General features: G+C 40.5%; 1 protein-coding gene across 1 annotated transcript in view; it reads right to left on the reverse strand.

Moving 5' to 3' along the window:
- Positions 1-247: 247 nt before the first annotated feature.
- LOC145418134 (protein turtle homolog B-like) overlaps positions 248-17,799 on the reverse strand; it is a 192,501-nt gene continuing 174,949 nt past the window's right edge. The window contains exons 17-18 of the mRNA XM_080286657.1: positions 401-499; positions 248-340 (exon numbers count right to left, since the gene is read on the reverse strand). Coding sequence (XP_080142783.1) covers positions 248-340; positions 401-499 — 192 coding nt within the window. The remainder of the gene's footprint in view (positions 341-400; positions 500-17,799) is intronic.

Here is a 17,799-nt window from a genome sequence, read left to right on the forward strand (position 1 = left end):
GGGTTGCATCATTTCGATCAAATGGTCCAGTACTACCACATCCAATGCCGAACTGTCAAGTGAAAGAAGATCACATTCTACTTCATCCAAATGGCACTGTTCAATGTGTTTGCCTTGTATAAGAAGTACAGATGCGTGCAACTAACTCTCCTGGAATTTGTGGTGCAGATCATCTACGATCTTCTGCATTTCCACGAAGAGGACTGGCCTGCATCTAGACACACACTCCACCAAGCCCCAGACCTACCTACCCGGCGGCCAGCACTAGCAACAACTGGCATGCAGCAGGCACAACCACCAGCATCAGGATTGGCCCAGCCACCACTAACACCAGCACAGCCTGCAGGAGACCCCACACCAGCACCACCAGAAGCAGGGCCATCACAGGTGCCACCATCACCACCAGCACCACCTGCAGAAGGCCTATCAGGGGTGCCAGAACCACCATCACCTCCAGTTGCTGGTCCACTGGGAGAACCCGTGCCTGGGCCAGCAGCTCCTGCACGACAGGACCACAGAGCATGAGGGTATCCAAGCAAGTATCGCCGGGTCATCGACGACGACTTGAGGTTGGATCACACTCTGGGCCACCACTGGGCAAGGATCCCTGACAAGAAGAGGCTCAGGTGTGCCTTGTGCTTCAAGGAAAGACACAAGGAACATATGTCCTGTATGTGATGTGTCGCTTTGCATGGGTGATTGTTTCAACCGGTACCATACCGAGCGATACCTTCACTAGTGGAGCACACACACACACACACACACACACACACACACACACACACACACACACACATAGTACAAAACTCCTTACCTTCCAACCGATCTGGTCCTGCAGGAACATCATTGCCGCTGGAGAAGTACGTGGTATTCTTTTTTTATTTATCTATTTACCTTTATTTATGTCAGTATCTTTACATATACATATACCGGTATATTGTTTTTTTACCTCAACACAAATGACAGGGAAAGAAGTACAGCTTCAGTTTCAGTTGGTAGCAACAAGCTTGGTGTTCATGTGTGGTTTCTGAGAGGACTAAAAACAAAACAGATTTAATTATATGAAATAGTTGTTTGTATAAAACCAGAGAAAGTGAAACTAGCAACCATAAAGGGTTAGCGCGCTACGGGAAACTAGCATATGTGAACGCGGCTGACTGCATTTTTCTCAAAAACTGTGAGACCTAGGATCACTGTTCTTTACTGAGAAGACGATGAAATTGTGGATAGGATGATGAAATAAAAAACATAATGGTGCCACTGAAAGTTCTTCGCAAGCCCTCCTCGAATAACAATGTTGTTTTCTGTCGAAAACGGGTTTTACTTTCTCGCTTATTACTCGGACACCATACATCGCATCAAACTGGGACCTGACCCATTCGAAAGCTAATAAAATTCTCTTTCGACTGATGGTATAACAAGTAGAGATTGATAAGTAAACATTCGACTTGTGATGTTGGGAATTGAAATCTATGATCCCGAATGTTTATTCCGAGCGCCCTAACGTATGAAGTTTTTTTTTTTTTTTTTTTTTTTTTTGCTCATCGCGTAGAACAAACATCGGCGAATAGGAATATATGGGTTTTGTGGTAAAATAAATATGTGTGGGTGGTGAAAATGAGCCGAGGATACACATTTTTCTAGCGCGCGGCGGCCAGGGGGGGGAGGGAGAAAAACCTGCTTGTTAGAGCTGGGAAAATTTAAAAACTTATCCGCGCGCAAAAGGGTTAATAATCTTTCTGTCACTTGTATAATTCAATCTGGCTATCCAACGCACCATTCAGTGGTTGCTTCGTATATTTACCATGTTGATAGCTGAGACATTTATGGCTGTGCCATTCTTATCTTTTATAATGAAGTGGATTTCATTTTTTGTTCCTCCATTTTAATTTCTCTAGGTCCATATTCTCCCTGTTCTTTTGTGAAAGAATGTGTTCATTATTCTCACGTTATATATATATATTTCAGCAAAATTTTCCACCATTTCATCTCTCTCATTCTTTTCTTCCATTCCGAATACTCCCATACATGCCTCTCCATTTTTCGATTTGCCAACTTTTTTTTAAATATAAGTCTCCCATGACTAAAGGCTATCTTGTCTCTTTTTCTTCCGTAATCTGGGAGATGTCGTCATACAACATTCATATTTCTTCATCTGAGCTTTGAGAAGTCGGTGCATTTACCTGTATTATTTTCAGGGTCAAACTTTTGCATAGTCTAATTACAGTCCATGCTACTCTGTCAGACACATTGCTGAATTTAACAATCTTCTCTCTAAGAATTCTGTTAATTAGATATCTACACCACTAACTCTTTCTTCCTGTCGTCCTATGTAGTTAAGTAGGTGGTGGCTGTCTTGGAACTGAATTAGTTTTTCTTCTTTTCTGTGGATCTCACGTAAACTTACAATATCACAACTAATGTTTTCTAATTACCTCATTAAGTTATTAAGTATGTAATCTTCTGTGAGGCTTCTTATATTGTATGTATAGATCTTCATGGATTTCAGTTTGTTTAATGTCTCTGTCTCTGATTTGCCGCAACAGTGCGTAGTCATTTTCGGTGGCACAGTGCCCATAAGCAAAGGAGGCAGTGCGGTTGGACCTGTAGTAGACGATGATCCACCAGGAACGCCCGCGAAATCAGTAACAGTTGAATTCATGCCTGATTGGGAGGATTGTGACAAATTATCTCGCCTCCCTGTCACATAGTTTCTGGTGAGATGTAATTTTTTTGCCACCTTATTTAGTATATTCGGTGGAGCCCTATGTATCCACAGGGGATCACACACACACACACACACACACACACACACACACACACACACACACACACACGATCTCATATTTACTAGGCAAGAAAATGATATTGACAGTTTAATATATCACCCTCCACTCGGCAAAAGCGATCATGCAGTACTATATTGCAACTTCAAGATAGCATATGACATAGTTAACAGCGATGAAAGTTACAAAAAGAGCCTAAACTATAAAAAGGGAAATTATCAAGACCTAAAGAAGTATTTCTTAGAAGTTGATTGGGAAAATGAGCTTAGAGGACAAGATTTAAACGCTGTATATAAAAAATTCTGTGAATTTTATGAAATAGGAGTCCAGAAGTACATCCCACAGCACAAAGAAGCAGATAAGAAAATACAGAAATGGTTCAATACAGAATGTAAAAAATCAAAAGAAAGAAGAAATTTGTTGTGGACTAGATACAGAAGACACAATAGTGAAAGGGCATTTAATAATTACAAACATGCAAGACACGATTATTCAAGAATCAGGAGGGAAGCCCAAAAAGAATTTGAGGAGGATATAATAAATAAAAGTAGTGATCAACCGAAGCTATTTTACAGCTACATCAGAAGCAAAACCAAAGTAAAAGATATAATACAATCCATTACGGACGAGGGAATCACCTATACACAAGAGAAAGATATTTGTGAAGCACTAAATAAAAATTTCCAATCAGTTTTTACAAAAGAAAAAAAAAATGAGAGGGACTATGTGGAACATGCATGTCCACACACACTACCAGATATACAAATATCAGAAAAAGTAATCCAGGAGGAGTTAAGTAAATTAGACAGAGGAAAAGCAAATGGTCCTGATGAAATTTCATGTTGGGAGCTACGAGAATGTGCAAAGGAGTTAAGTAAACCATTATTTTTAATTTTCAAGAAATCCTTGAGTCAAGATAAACTACCTGATATTTGAAAGAAAGCAAATATTGTCCCCTTATTCAAGAAAGGGAATAGACAAAATCCACTCAACTACCGACCAGTATCACTGACCAGTGTTGTAAGCAAGGTATTAGAAAAGCTTATAAGAAAAGCTTGGGTAAATCATCTAGAAGAACACAATATGATAACAGAAAGACAGTTTGGTTTCAGAAAAGGAAAATCATGTGTTACTAATCTGTTGAGCTACTATGACAGAGTAACAGACACAATACAGGAAAGAGAAGGATGGGTGGACAGTATCTAGTTAGATTTCAAGAAAGCATTTGACACAGTACCACACCAAAGACTTTTATGGAAACTGTACCATCAAGGAGGAATTCGAGGCAAACTGTTTTGTTGGATGCAAGATTTTCTCATAAAAAGAGAAATGAGAACAATACTAAGGGGAAACTGCTCATCATGGAAAGAAGTGACTAGTGGAGTACCACAGGGTTCAATGCTGGCACCAATCGTTTTTAGTGTATATAAATGATATAAACAGTAACACTGGAAATGAAAGCTATCTAAATATGTTTGCAGATGATGCAAAAATACAAAGGAGAATTACTAACACAGACTCTTGTAAAGAACTACAAGAAGAATTAAATAAACTTCATGAATGGAGTAATATATGGCAAAGGAATTCAATGTGGACAAGTGTCATGTAATCTAAGTCTGGTAAAAGTGGAAAAAGACCTGATCGGAATTATACGTTAGGAAATAAAACCCTACACACATCAGAAAGAGAGAAGGACCTAGGTGTGATTATCAATAACAGACTATCTCCGGCTGACCACATCAGTGAGAAGGTACGGAACATGTATACACTGCTTGCAAATATGAGAATAGCATTCACATACATAAATGAAGACATGCTAAGAAGGATAATAACATCATTCATCAGACCAACCCTGGAGTATGCATCAGTAGTCTGGAGTCCTCATCTCAAGAAACACATACAGTAGACAAGATTGAAAAAGTTCAAAGGGCCGCTACAAGATGGATACCAAGCTTAAGGGATCTAAGCTACGAAGAAAGACTAAATAAACTGAATCTACCAACACTACAGGAGAGAGGGAAAAGAGGTGACATGATAATGCTATATAAATGCATATCAGGGAAGGAGAAAATAGACATAAATGATTACTTAACATACGGGGAAGCATCAGCAAGAGGACACTGGAAAAAACTGCATAAGAAGAGAGGTGATAAAGACGTAAGGAAATTCAGTTTTCCAAGCAGAGCAATTGATCAGTGGAATGCACTACCGAATGAAATAGTGTGTGCCAAAACAATTCACAAATTTAAGGATATGTACGATAAATATGGTTTAAGACACGGGACAGTATGAGCTTGACTCATTCCTGTAAAGAGAGAATTAGGTAAGGTAAGGTAAGAACACACACACACACACACAGAGTAAATTACGTCACCCCACAAGAAACTTCAGCATAAACCCAGCAGCTGCAGAAAAAGCTGGATGCTCTCTTCTACAACCTCTTTAACCTCCTCCTTGCTGTCGCCAAGCAGTTATTTTTGTTTTAGGACAAACTTCCCGAACTGGAGGAGTAAGATAAAAAACTGCTATATTATTACATCCTGCCTAATTTGAAGTAATCTGAGGAGCAGTGGAAAAAAAAATTACCTATAAAAAGACATCAACGCAACGTCAGCAGCCTTAGCCATTACTGGGCTTGACTTGTCAGAGGCAGTTGGGAAGAAAGGAACATTACTATGGATTACGAGAGATCTTTTCATTACATATCCTCTCTCTCTCTCTCTCTCTCTCTCTCTCTCTCTCTCGCTCTCTCTCTCTCTCTCTCTCTCTCTCTCTCTCTCTCTCTCTCTCTCTCTCTCTCTCAATTGTTTATTCATCCATATTCTATTTACTGCAACATATTTATTCTTCTTTCCTACCCCCAAGTTACTACTTGCCTGTCGTATTTACCCTCCACCTGACAAAGTCAGGGGAGGGTGTTGTTATCACTGGGGTCAATAGGTGTCCGTCCATAGAGTTGTGCAGCAGGGCAGCTGACAGGGCGTAGAGATTTCAGTTCCGGGCCAGAACTCAGAAAGTGCTCATTATAGAGCCATGAAATTTCACAAAGATATGTGTCTTATAGTGCACGGGTTCCTTTTGATAGGTAGAATGCTGTGTCTTAAGCATTTTTGGAAAAAAAATTAAGTAAAAAATAATCCACAGATTTCATTGCGACTTGCACAAGGAATATGAAGGTCCCAGGTAATGTGTCCCTAAGGCGTTCTCCTTACGCCCACCTTTAAGAGAAAAGATTGTGTGGGGGGGGGGGAAGGGCCGTTTTGCGCTTGGTTCAGTGCGCAGGGAGGTGGGGGGTGTGTCAGACGGAGGGTTGGAGTAGCGTAGCATTGCCTACGTTTAATTTATCCTGTTCCTTCATTTTGATGATGCATTTTTACCCTCCACCTAACAAAGTCAGAGGAAGGTGTTGTTATCACTGGGATCAATAGGTGTCCATCTGTTGAGTTGGGTGGCAGGGCGGCTGGCCGGATGAAGAGATTTCATTCTCAGACCAGAACTCAGAAAGTATTCGCTATAGAGTCATGAAATTTAAAACACTTATGTGTCTTAGAGTGAAATGGTGCATTTTGATAGGTGGGATGCTATGTCTTTAGTAGTTTTTTTTTATGATAAGATAAAAAAAAAATCAGAGATTTCAATGTGATCTGTGCAAGGGGTCTGAAGGGCCAAGGTTATGTGTTCTTCAGGCATTCTCCTTATGCCCACCTTAGAAAAGATTTGGTCGGGGGATGAGGGCCGTTATGAGCTTGGTTTGGTGCGCAGTGAGGTGCGGGGTCAGATGGACGGTTGCAACAGTGCAGCATTGCCTGTGTTTTTTTTATATATTATATTCTTTTCATTCTCTGATTTCAAATTCTCTCTCTCTCTCTCTCTCTCTCTCTCGTACCAGATCTTAATTTTTATTCCATATCAGTCATGCATCACTTTTTTTCCAGTTCCCTTTTCCTGACGATAATTTAATCCGTCTGTTAATTCTTTTAGCCCTCTAACTCCTCTGTTCCAGCCTAATTAGCACAGTGTACAGTAAGAGGAAGTGGAAGATTGCACTCTTTCCAAACAACAAGCTCGTATCGGAGGATTACACTGGAGGGGGACGCCTTCATGTAGTGGCATCCATATAGCCCACCTGTTTTCGCTGCCCGATTGTACAGACGTCCCTCAACTATCACCCTGTTCCCAGAAAGTAGAATGGTGGACTGCAGAAGGAGGACAAATTCAGCCTGCTGTCTACTGGGATCACATTTCAGACAAACCTTGTACAATAACAACTAATACTGTGGAGAGTGACGCCTTCATATGGTGGCACGGATATAACCAGGCGGCTCCACAGCCTGTTTATATGAAAGTCCCTCACAAACTTCCTTATCCCCTAGTAGAAGGATGCGGCTGCAGGGATAGAGTAAATTTAAGCCCGCAGGTGGCTTGAATCACATCAATAACAGCACTAATGCTTCCGTTTCTCAAATTTACTATAAAGTTCGAATTATTTGTGGCCTTTGGGAATTTTGTAATATCTCGTCCTAATAGATTCATTTTGCACATTTCATCTCAGTATCTTCTAATGTACTACCGTTAATGCAACCACGTCGATATTAACCCATTATAAACAACATACAAGAGAAAGCCAAGGTACTACATGCTAAGTAAATGGCTACGGAAGAGAAGCTAAGCAGACACCTATGCCGCCCAGAACACGACTTAGGGAAAAAAAAGACTGAATCATAACCTATACGAGTAGCTACTCTGTTCATCGTAACTAGGCTTAAAATTGCTAAATCTCCATCTTGAATGCTGAGTTATGAGAGTAGGTTAACACAAGAACATGGTGCTAGGTACAACATTGTGCTAACGAGATGAATGCAGAACCGTGCTTAGTCAAGTTCTGCCACTGAACTGCAGGAAGTAAAACTACAAAGAGACGAAAACCTCCGCCAAGTTAAAATGATTCTGAAACAAGTCAAGGGGCTGAAGTCAACGTCAGTGATGATACTTTCTTCGTAACATCGGCAGAATAACCACTAATAACAGTAGCAACATCTATAACTACAGATAACAATGATATTTGCAGCATAATGTCAGCAGCATAGCCACCGATAACAGTATGAACCAGTACCAGTGGTAATGATACCTGCAGCATAGTAGGACCATGACGACCAATAACAATAACGACACCTAAAAACACGATGCAAGCATTGATGATGTCTGTTGGTGTTGCCTCATGTTCATCTGGGCGTAAACCCAGTGGACCGCAGTCTGAATTTGCCTTTCTCATGCAGTCGATTATTTTCTTTTCGGGGGATAGGGTGGGAGGTGACTGACGATTGTATAATGGAGCACCGGAGCCACCGATACTATTAGTGCCAGAACAGGAAGATGTCCCTTTACAGCACCAGAAGTGTTGCCTGCATCGTAACAAGGGCAGCACTGCCACTATATATATATATATATATATATATATATATATATATATATATATATATATATATATATATATATATATATATATATATTGTCTCGGATTTTCATCCTTCTGCAGCCCATTTCACGTGCCTCGGTGGCAGAAAAAGATAATGCTACGGCTCTACCCCGTTTTCATGGAACTCTTCACGACGAGTATCTTATAATAATGCATATTTATTTTTATAACTCAGCATTCAAGATGGAGAGATGTCCATTTTAGGCAGAGTTAGTGTAAATAATGCAGATGATGGAGAATGAGAGGCTGAATAAGAAAGTGTACGTGATTTAGGTGATGGAGAGAGGGATGGGGGGAAGGAAGAGATCGAGGGTAAGATGGAGGGATGGGGTGGATAGGCATATAAAGGAGGGAGGTGTAAATTGGAGAGAGGGCAGCTGGAAGGCAGAGAACATGATGATGACATGGGGGTAGTTTCGTTTGAGGCCACATCTTACAGGATTATGGCGTCTGGTGATAGATGTGAAGAGGAAGAACTTAATCACAACGCCACTACAATAATATTTTTACTTACAGCACAACAGCAGTATATAAATAAAATACAGCAAAAAAATTGTAAAAACAAAGGTATATAAATCGTAATATTACTTAAATCCACAGTAACTGAAATAACTCTTGTAAATAACACCAGGAAGAACATGGGTAACTACATAATAGCATCAGCAGCATAACTACCATAGCAGCAACAGCACATTTAACAGCAGTTTTAATATCATTGCAGAGCATCCAATTATCAATTCCATTTTTGTCTCATCATGAGGATTCGGGCCAGACACTAGGTAACTCAGTATCTAAATTTGGGGTGAGGATGACTTGCCTCCCTCTGGGTAGCTTAACGAGCACTAAACCCCAGCTATCCGGGCCTCGGATGGAAACCTTCACGGACACCATCCGGCTGGAATACGCACTAGCCCAATAGGTGTTCATTTTAATTTATGGTTGCAACCCAAAGTTTTATATGGTTTCCTGGATTACAGAAACGAACACCTTATAAAAACAACGCCAAAAACGGTGACAATTCTCCCCACTACATCTGTTCAGCAAGCTCCAGAAACTGCATGAACAAGTATGAACACAGAGTCAAGAACAGTGTTACCTACTGTATAGTCTAAAATCTGCAGCAGAACCACAAAAACTGTAAGAATATCAACGACACTAAAAGCCATGTTAGTAGTGGGATAGCAACAACAACTCTGAGTAAATGACGGTCTAGCAGTTGCGACCGGGATCTGAGATGGCTCATGGCTGGCTCGATCCTACCTACCCGACACAGAGTCTCTCATTCATCATCATCAGTATTATGGTCGTTGTCGTTCATAACGAGCAAGTGAGCTTATGTAATTGTTTTCTCGTTTGCACAGTATTATGATGCGATAAAGGTTTTGTAATTCCTAAAATACAAAACTGAAGTAATCAACCTAACATCTATAGGAAAAATAACTTCTGTAGCTTCGTTAGGAAAAAAATTATTCGATTCTGAAAAGTGTGACGGTTAGGTCGGGCCGGGACACTCGCTGTAATTTTCTGCCCACACACTGACAGTAAACTTCGCTCGCTCACTTGTAATAATAATCACTGACAAACACATACAGTTGCGATTAAAACTACTTTTACATGTCTTTTGTCCAAACAAATGAAGCGAGATTTCTAGCCAGCTCTTGCATATTATAATAAGAATTGGGCTAAACCCTCAACTTGAATAGAAAATCGTGGTTGCGTGAAATTCGATGATTTTTAGTCATAAGGTAGGAATAGGTCCGTTTAATTACTAGTGAAATTAACCCCCCCCCCCATCTGACCACACTTGGCCACCAAATGAGCTGAATGGGGTTAGGGATCTTCGTCAGGTTTGAAGAAACGTCCTAAAGTGGTACGTGCAACGGAGCTTACTGGGTTACGGCGCAGATTTGAGGCGACGTAATGGAAAAAACTGGCAGCAACTACAGTATGTGCCCCACAAGAGACTGTTATAGTGTAACATGAAAAATAAATCGGTAAGGAAGAGGTGCTACGAAGATTTCTGCGACATTAAGGCAAAAATTCTTGTTAGTGAAGGAGGTTTTCAAGCATCTCTTTCTTAGCGACTTCTCTTGACTATTATACCTTATAATTCTCAGTTATGTTATTTATTTCTCCCTACTACCTATGCACACTGTATAATTAGATACAAGGGATACCTGAAGCTCGATCTGCAGAAATAAACCGGAAACAAGAGGTGCTAATAAGCTTCTTATGGCATCTACAATGTGCAGTTTACACCTCCACTTGCCCTTTGCACACCCGGCACAAACAAAGGAGTAGCACTCCCTCGGCTACCATGGGCAAAAACACAATCATAAAAGTGACCATAAACTCTGTCTTTTCTCTTACCCAAGGGAATCACTGCCAGGTCTGCTACCACACACACGCACACACACACACACCTGTTGCTTCTTCTGTATCATCTATTCTCCTTGCTTCCTCTCCTCTTCTTCCTTTTCTTTGGAGGGGGGGGAGAGGTCCATAAGTCAGTAAGCCTGGCTTGCAACTTAAAGAATCCAAGTTTGATTCTCGAACAAGTCAGACACTAGGACAAAGATGGTTTTCCTTCCTTGGGTCTGTCTACCTAGGGACCTGGATGCTGATTCAATAGCTACGCATCATATTCTGAGGGGAGGCTGGAACTCTACAGAATCTGAACTGACTGCCGTAATGACTCACTTGCAGTCGATAGGCACTGACCCTAATAATTCTAATTCATTTCACCTCTCATCCTTAATATTCTCTTTCTCATTTTTTTCTTTTTTTTTGTAACTATGTTTGATGTTCTAACTGAACCCTTAGAAATGTGTGTGTGTGACTTGCTAGACTAGATGTTGCCAGAGATGTAGGATGGTCTCCTATACTTAGGTAATATAGATTACGGTAACCTAAATTCGGGTCCCCCTAAGCTCCGAAAGTGATGAAAGGGGATCGTGTGTAATTCACCGGGTCGGTCATGGTTATGTGATGGTTGTAATTATCAGCTTTTTACCCTTCCGGAAGAGAGCAGAGAGCTCATATACTGTGTGTGTGTGTGTGTGTGTGTGTGTGTGTGTCTGGCAACATTATGGAAGATGTATGGCATGGAATCGAAGAAAAAAGCGAAAGAAGGGAGGAAAGAAAAAATAACACATAAATGCATCAATAACTTGGAAGTGTGAATGTTGGGAGTAGGGTTGCGAGAGGCAGATCGAAAAAAACCTGGGACAAGGTCACAAAGTGTGGATTCAGGGATAAGGGACTGAAAAGGGAGGCTGGCAGAGATCAAGCAGCGTGAAGAGCTGCCATTAGGTGACCAAGGCTGACCCATGTAAGCATATTGGAGCCTTTATTAACGATACGAACAATACGACTATGAATCATCGGCGGAACAAATTTGTAAATTCTGGGCAAAATAGATCTAAGGTCAAGGTCATGCAAAACAAGAAAGGGGCAATGATGGTGCCCTAGGGAAGTATTCTTGTTCTTACCTGACTGGGCGGTAGAGTGTGGTGGTAGTGTGTGGGCAGGGAGGGGTATGGGGTGGGTGGCAGGCCTGAAGTGCTGACAGTAGGCACTGTACCTCCCTGCCATGCCGCTACACCTTCTGGGATAGATAAGTACATAGATTATATAGAGAGATAGAGACAGTAAGATAGAGACATATAGATAAGCAACGGATTGATTGGGTGATATATACGCAAATGGAGAGAGAGAGAGAGAGAGAGAGAGAGAGAGAGAGAGAGAGAGAGAGAGAGAGAGAGAGAGACAGACAGACAGACAGACAGACAGAATATTGTCATTCTTGCATTTTCTTTCATTCTTCTGCCTCGGCCCAGTTCTTATTATAATGCGTTATGCCTTCAGATATTTAAATTTTCTAGTGTAATTGAATCTGTCTCACCTTAGGCAACTTTTCCCTCAGTCTTTCTCTCCAATTTTTCATTAAAGCCTAACAAAAATCCATCCATCTATCTATCACCCTAACCATCTTCGTTTACCCTGCCATTTTAAGGACGTACAGTCGAAAGCAAGAATCAGTAACCCACCCACCCCTTGTAGCTGAAGCCATGGCCAGCGAAGAACGGGCGAGCGAACAATCTCCCCCTTCCACCCCCTGCCCGCACAGCCCCACGCCACCCCAGCCCTGTTTACAGGTTGCCGGGTAGGTCTGTGAGGTTCGAGGCTGGCGATGTAACGGTTGTCCATATCTACATGATGTAACAGTCTCGTAAGTTACCATTACCGTAAATAACATGCCAGGAAGTAATTTGCAATAGTGTGTTAATAGCTACCATATGGACATAGAAATACAAAGTTATATAAATAAGGCAGATAAAAAAATAAATAAATAAATTGTAATTTTTACTGTTTTAGTAATGTCACGTATATAATATGCATATGTCAAGTGCGTGACCCTGTTTCAACAATTTACGATATGTTACCGTCCGTAACCACCACTCAATCACTCGCCACCACCGTCACTCTTTGTTGACACGTCTTCACTGCAGAGAAAACCAACAAATCCAAGTCAAAAGAACCAGCTAACACACTTGGAGAACTATATATTAAAAATGAACAGGCGAACAACAAGATACCTCACATTATAGGAGCGAGTTGTCTGTGGTGTAAGTGGGAAGGTGAAAAACGCACAGCAATATCCATTGTTAATGTCCCAAGACCAGAGTAATAGCATCAGTCATCCATCCCCTTATCACTGATTAGCCATGTCTAGTGTAATATTAGAATCCAACCAAAGTAATGAAAATTATCACCTCCCCTGTTTCTAACCACCTCCCTCATTCCCACTCCCACAAGTCACTCACGTTTGTATATTTTTTAAATAACAGAACAGAGGAAGGAAAAACAAATGATTTAAAAAAATAATCCATACACCAGATCATTGGCGTTCTTCATTCACAAAATATCTGTAACAGATGGACTTGTACAGCTGTAGACTGAGGTTTGAGGGGAAACAACTCATGGGAAGCGAGTTCCAGAGAGATGCAGTTCGGGGATAAAAAGAATTCTGCTAGACAGAAGTTCTGCAATATAGCTGAGTGACATCTCAGTCATGAGCGCTACCAGATGCCCGTATAGCACGAGGGAAGGTTTGGAGAGGTGGCACCATGGACGCAACTTCGTCTGAGCATTTGCCATAAAAATATCTGTAAAATGATGCAAGGGAGGCAACATTCCTTCTTACTTGTAGGGGAGGTAGTTTATTAATTTTATAATAGCAGGGTTATTAATAATTCTAACAGCCTTGTTCTGAATTTTGTCTAGTTGTTTTAATGCAACCTCTCCACATCCATTCCACAAGGGTGAGCAATATTCAAGCTGAGAGCGCACATGACTCTTATAAATTATAGCTAACTGCTCATCAGTGAAGAAGTTACGGACTCCGTACATTAATCCAAGTTTCTTTGAGGCACTTTTAGCAAGTGATGTAACATGAGAGGCCCAGCTGAGGGCATTCTTAAGTGAGACACCGAGAATTTCAATACTTCTGGAGATGAGAATATTAGTATTACTGAAGGTAATATACGAATCTGGCAATATCTATCTATTAGTAAATTGTATATATTTAGTTTTACCAGCATTAAATGAGCCAAGGTTGTTTTGTCCCCATTCACTGATCGTTGATAGGTCTTGATTCATGGAGATGGCTGTACTGAGCTGAGAGCTAGAGATATTAGACTTTGTAAACGGGTGTCTGAGTGTGAATGAACTATGTAGTGTTGAGTCATCTGCATATGAGTGAATGGGATTGTGGGTGCCAGATAAGAGATCATTAATATGAACCAGGAACAGGGTTGGGGCCAGAACTGATCCCTGCAGCACGCCGGTGCTGAGTGGAAATTGGAATCTACATCATCTACTTTTACTCTTATTTTCCTGTCACTGAGATATGAAGAGATCAAAGGAATAAAAGACGTTAGTCCATAGCAAGGGAGTTTGGACAGCAGGGAACGGTGCCATACTCTATTGAAAGCTTTAGAAATACCAACGGCTACTGCATGAGTTTCTCCATGTGGGTCAATTGATTGATGGGTGGTATGAATTAAGAGATTATGTCAATGGTGGATCTTTCATGGCAAAAACCGTATTGTCTATCACTAATTAAGTTGTTGGATTCAAGATGTTTAACAATGTGCTTGTTAATTAATGTTTCAAATCCCTTACCAAGAGAAGATGTGACTGCTGTTGGTCTGTAATCAGAGGGGTCAGAGGAACTTCCTTTCTTCGGAATTGGGTGGATATTGGCTTCTTTCCATGAATTTGGGAATGAAGAAGAGCTTATGCATAGTCTGAATAATTGCTAGAACAGAGGCAAGTTCAGGGGAACACTTTTTCAAAACAATTGGCGGCATTCCATCTGGGCCTGGAGCTTTGCTGGTGGGTAAATTGTCTAGGATGGATTTTAGGTATCATGTCTGTATTTTAAGTGAAACAATTTCGGGAGAGTCAAGTTCTAGTACTGGGGTGTTCTGGCTGGCATCCTCTATAGTAGAATTTCTGGCAAATGTACTGGCAAAAATATCTGCTTTCACATGTGGGTCATTTGTAATGTTGCCATCTGAAGATTTTAGTGGGGGCATGGATGATGACTTGTTAAAGTTATTATTGAAAGAATTAAGAGTTGGCCAGAATATTCTACTGTCATTAAAGTTGTTAAGTAGTTTTGATGCTTGCTTTTGAAGAAAGTTTGATTTAGCTAGGTTTATTACAGCTTTTGCATGATTTCTAGCAATTTTAAACTGATAGAGTGATTCAGATGTTTTTGATTTTAAGTAAGAGTTATATGCTAATGACTTTTGGGCTGTTGCTCTGGCACAGTGGCCATCAAATCATTTTGGAGAGTTTGATCTTTTAGTGAACTGTTTACTTGGCATGAATAAATCCATACCAGCTAGCATTAAGTTGCAAATGTGGGACTGGGTAGAACTGGGATCACTAGAGAAGAAAGACTGCCATGGAATGTCAGCAAGATAATTTCTAAATCCATCCCAGTTTGCCCTATCAAAGCACCATCGGGTCACCCTGACAGGTTCAGAACGGGGAAGTCTGGGGGGTTAACTAATGAGGCTTTGATGGGATTGTGGTCAGAGGATCGAAGTGGTGACAGTACCTCTATCCTGTATTGATCTGGATTGTCAAGAAAAAATCCAAGAGATGGGCATCATGGTCAGGATTATCAGGTATTCTGGTTGGTTGCTTTACCAGCTGGGTGAGATTAAACGATTCTGCAAACAGCTCACACTCTAGACCACTGTCATCAGTCCTGGCAGAATGGAATAACAATTCAACATTATGTATGTTAAAATCACCCAAAATGGTAATTTCGGTGCTAAGGGCAAGGTTAAGGTTACTCAACTGTGTGGATATGAAATAAAAAACACTGTGTTCCAAAGAAGCACTGGGGGAGCGACTACACAGAGATATTTGGTAATATTTTGTCAATTTAGTTAGATTTGCCTTGTATATTTCATGAAGTAATTCAACTGTATTTAGCATTGTAATTAATAAATACACTGTATTTGGTATCTCTTAAATCCTATGAGGGAGAAAAGACTCGCCATGTTTGCACTCTGTTTCCGAAGCCCGTTCAAGTTGCACACTGTAAAATCGCACCTAAAGACGCTTGGAAGCCCAGGCAATCGACTGAAACATCAGGCCCATCGTCATTTGTTGTTCCAACTCTATCTAGCTAAGTACCTTTATGATTTGGCGAAATCTGGGAAGAACTGGCTAGGAGATAGGAGAATAATTACTGGCAGGTTAGAATATTAATCCCACCTTGATCTCCTAAGAGACTTATGTACATTTACTTTAAGGTCGTGTTTAGACTAACACTCGTCAGATAAAGGGGTGTATAAAGATTTCTGACATTTTTGGTGCCTCGAGTGAGGATAACAGATGTGTGCCAGGGCTCTGAATGATTTTAAGGTCGGGTTTGACAGGCACAGCCTATTTCCACGTTCTGTTGGTTGGAGGACGTGGAAATACGAATATACAGAGCTCCTGATGGAAGGGCAAGTTCCTTATCTGATGATGAGCAGATAAATGCCGTATTGGACTGGGAGCATGACCACACTATCCTCTTCCTGGGAGCAAATGATATTTATGAAGATGTGGAAGTTAATGATATTGTTGAAAACATTCTAGCAGTGGTAGGAGCTATTGAAGGTTTATGTAAATCCTCGGTAACCATAGCCTTTGTTGAACCTAGAAACCTACCATATGGTTCACCAGTTTGCTATGGTACGTATAAGTTAGTTAGCAGGGCCGTAAATAGGAAGTTGCAGAGGATAAGGAAGGGAAAGGATTTTATCTACTTTAATATAAAGCCCTTCCAAGCAACTCTAAAAGCCGATGGTATACACTGGAATCACCATGGAAGAGATGCGGTTCTGCAGAAATTTACAAATTACATCGAGTTTAAGAAAGAACAATTTTAGGTTGTACAGGCTTTGGGTTGTCCTGCGTTATATTAAAATGATTAATCGTTCTGAGTTCTGGGAAATATGGGTTATTTGGAAACTAAGTGTGGGGATAAAAACATAAACCCCAGAGGTTTAACAACCCAGGGAGATAGGTTTAACACCATAAACCCTATACCTGCACTCCTTAAAAATTAAAATGATTAATAGTTCTGAGCCCAGGGAACTTTGGGTTATTTTGGAAACTGAGTGTGAGGATAAAGACATAACCCCAGAGGTTTAACAACCTAGAGAGATAGGTTTAATACCATAAACTCAATCCGTACTCTCCTTCAGATTTAAAATTAATAGATAACTACTGAGCTCAGGTAAATTTGTGCTTATAAAATTGAAATTATTGTTAACTCTAGTAACTTAGAAATCCGTCAAAATATCCATTTCCTTGTTACAGAGGTCATCCAGTCGTAAGGCAGGATGAGTAACAAGAGCCATAAATGATTGTTGGCAACCATTAGATGAAACACCTCAGTCCAGGGAAAAATTAAGTAGTCTTTTGAGTATACTAAAAGACAGAGGGACTAAGTTTTAAGAAAGTTACCTAAATTTAGAAGCAACATATAGTGAAGGGCGATGATATAGATCTTCTGGAGTCGGAGACTACCAAATTTGAAGGTAAATTAGAGGAATATATGACATTAGTGAAGATATTAGAGGCAAAATTGGCTGATACGACCACAGAAACACAAGTTGCGGATCAGCGGAGTAAAGCTGCACTACCACAAATTACGCTTCCAGAGTTTGATGGGGAGCAAAAATTGGAAATCTTTTGGGGATCAGGTCAAATACTTAGTTCATGACAGAACAGTTCTACCCAATGTGAGTAAACATTCACATCTGTTAGGACTGGTCAAGGGGACACCTGGCAAGTTGAAAAAGGAATTACCTATGGAAGAAAATAATTATGAGGTGGCACTGACTATGCTTAGACAGAATTATGAAAACAGGGAGCAGGTCATCACCCAATTACTGAAGGCTGTAATTGAATTACCCATACCTAAACATGATTTTGATTACTTGCAAAATTTTCGGATTG

Source organism: Coenobita brevimanus, chromosome 112, assembly GCF_032717465.1.
Source record: "Coenobita brevimanus isolate Jiangsu-jjx chromosome 112, ASM3271746v2, whole genome shotgun sequence".
In the NCBI taxonomy this organism is placed as follows: Eukaryota; Metazoa; Arthropoda; class Malacostraca; order Decapoda; family Coenobitidae; genus Coenobita; species Coenobita brevimanus.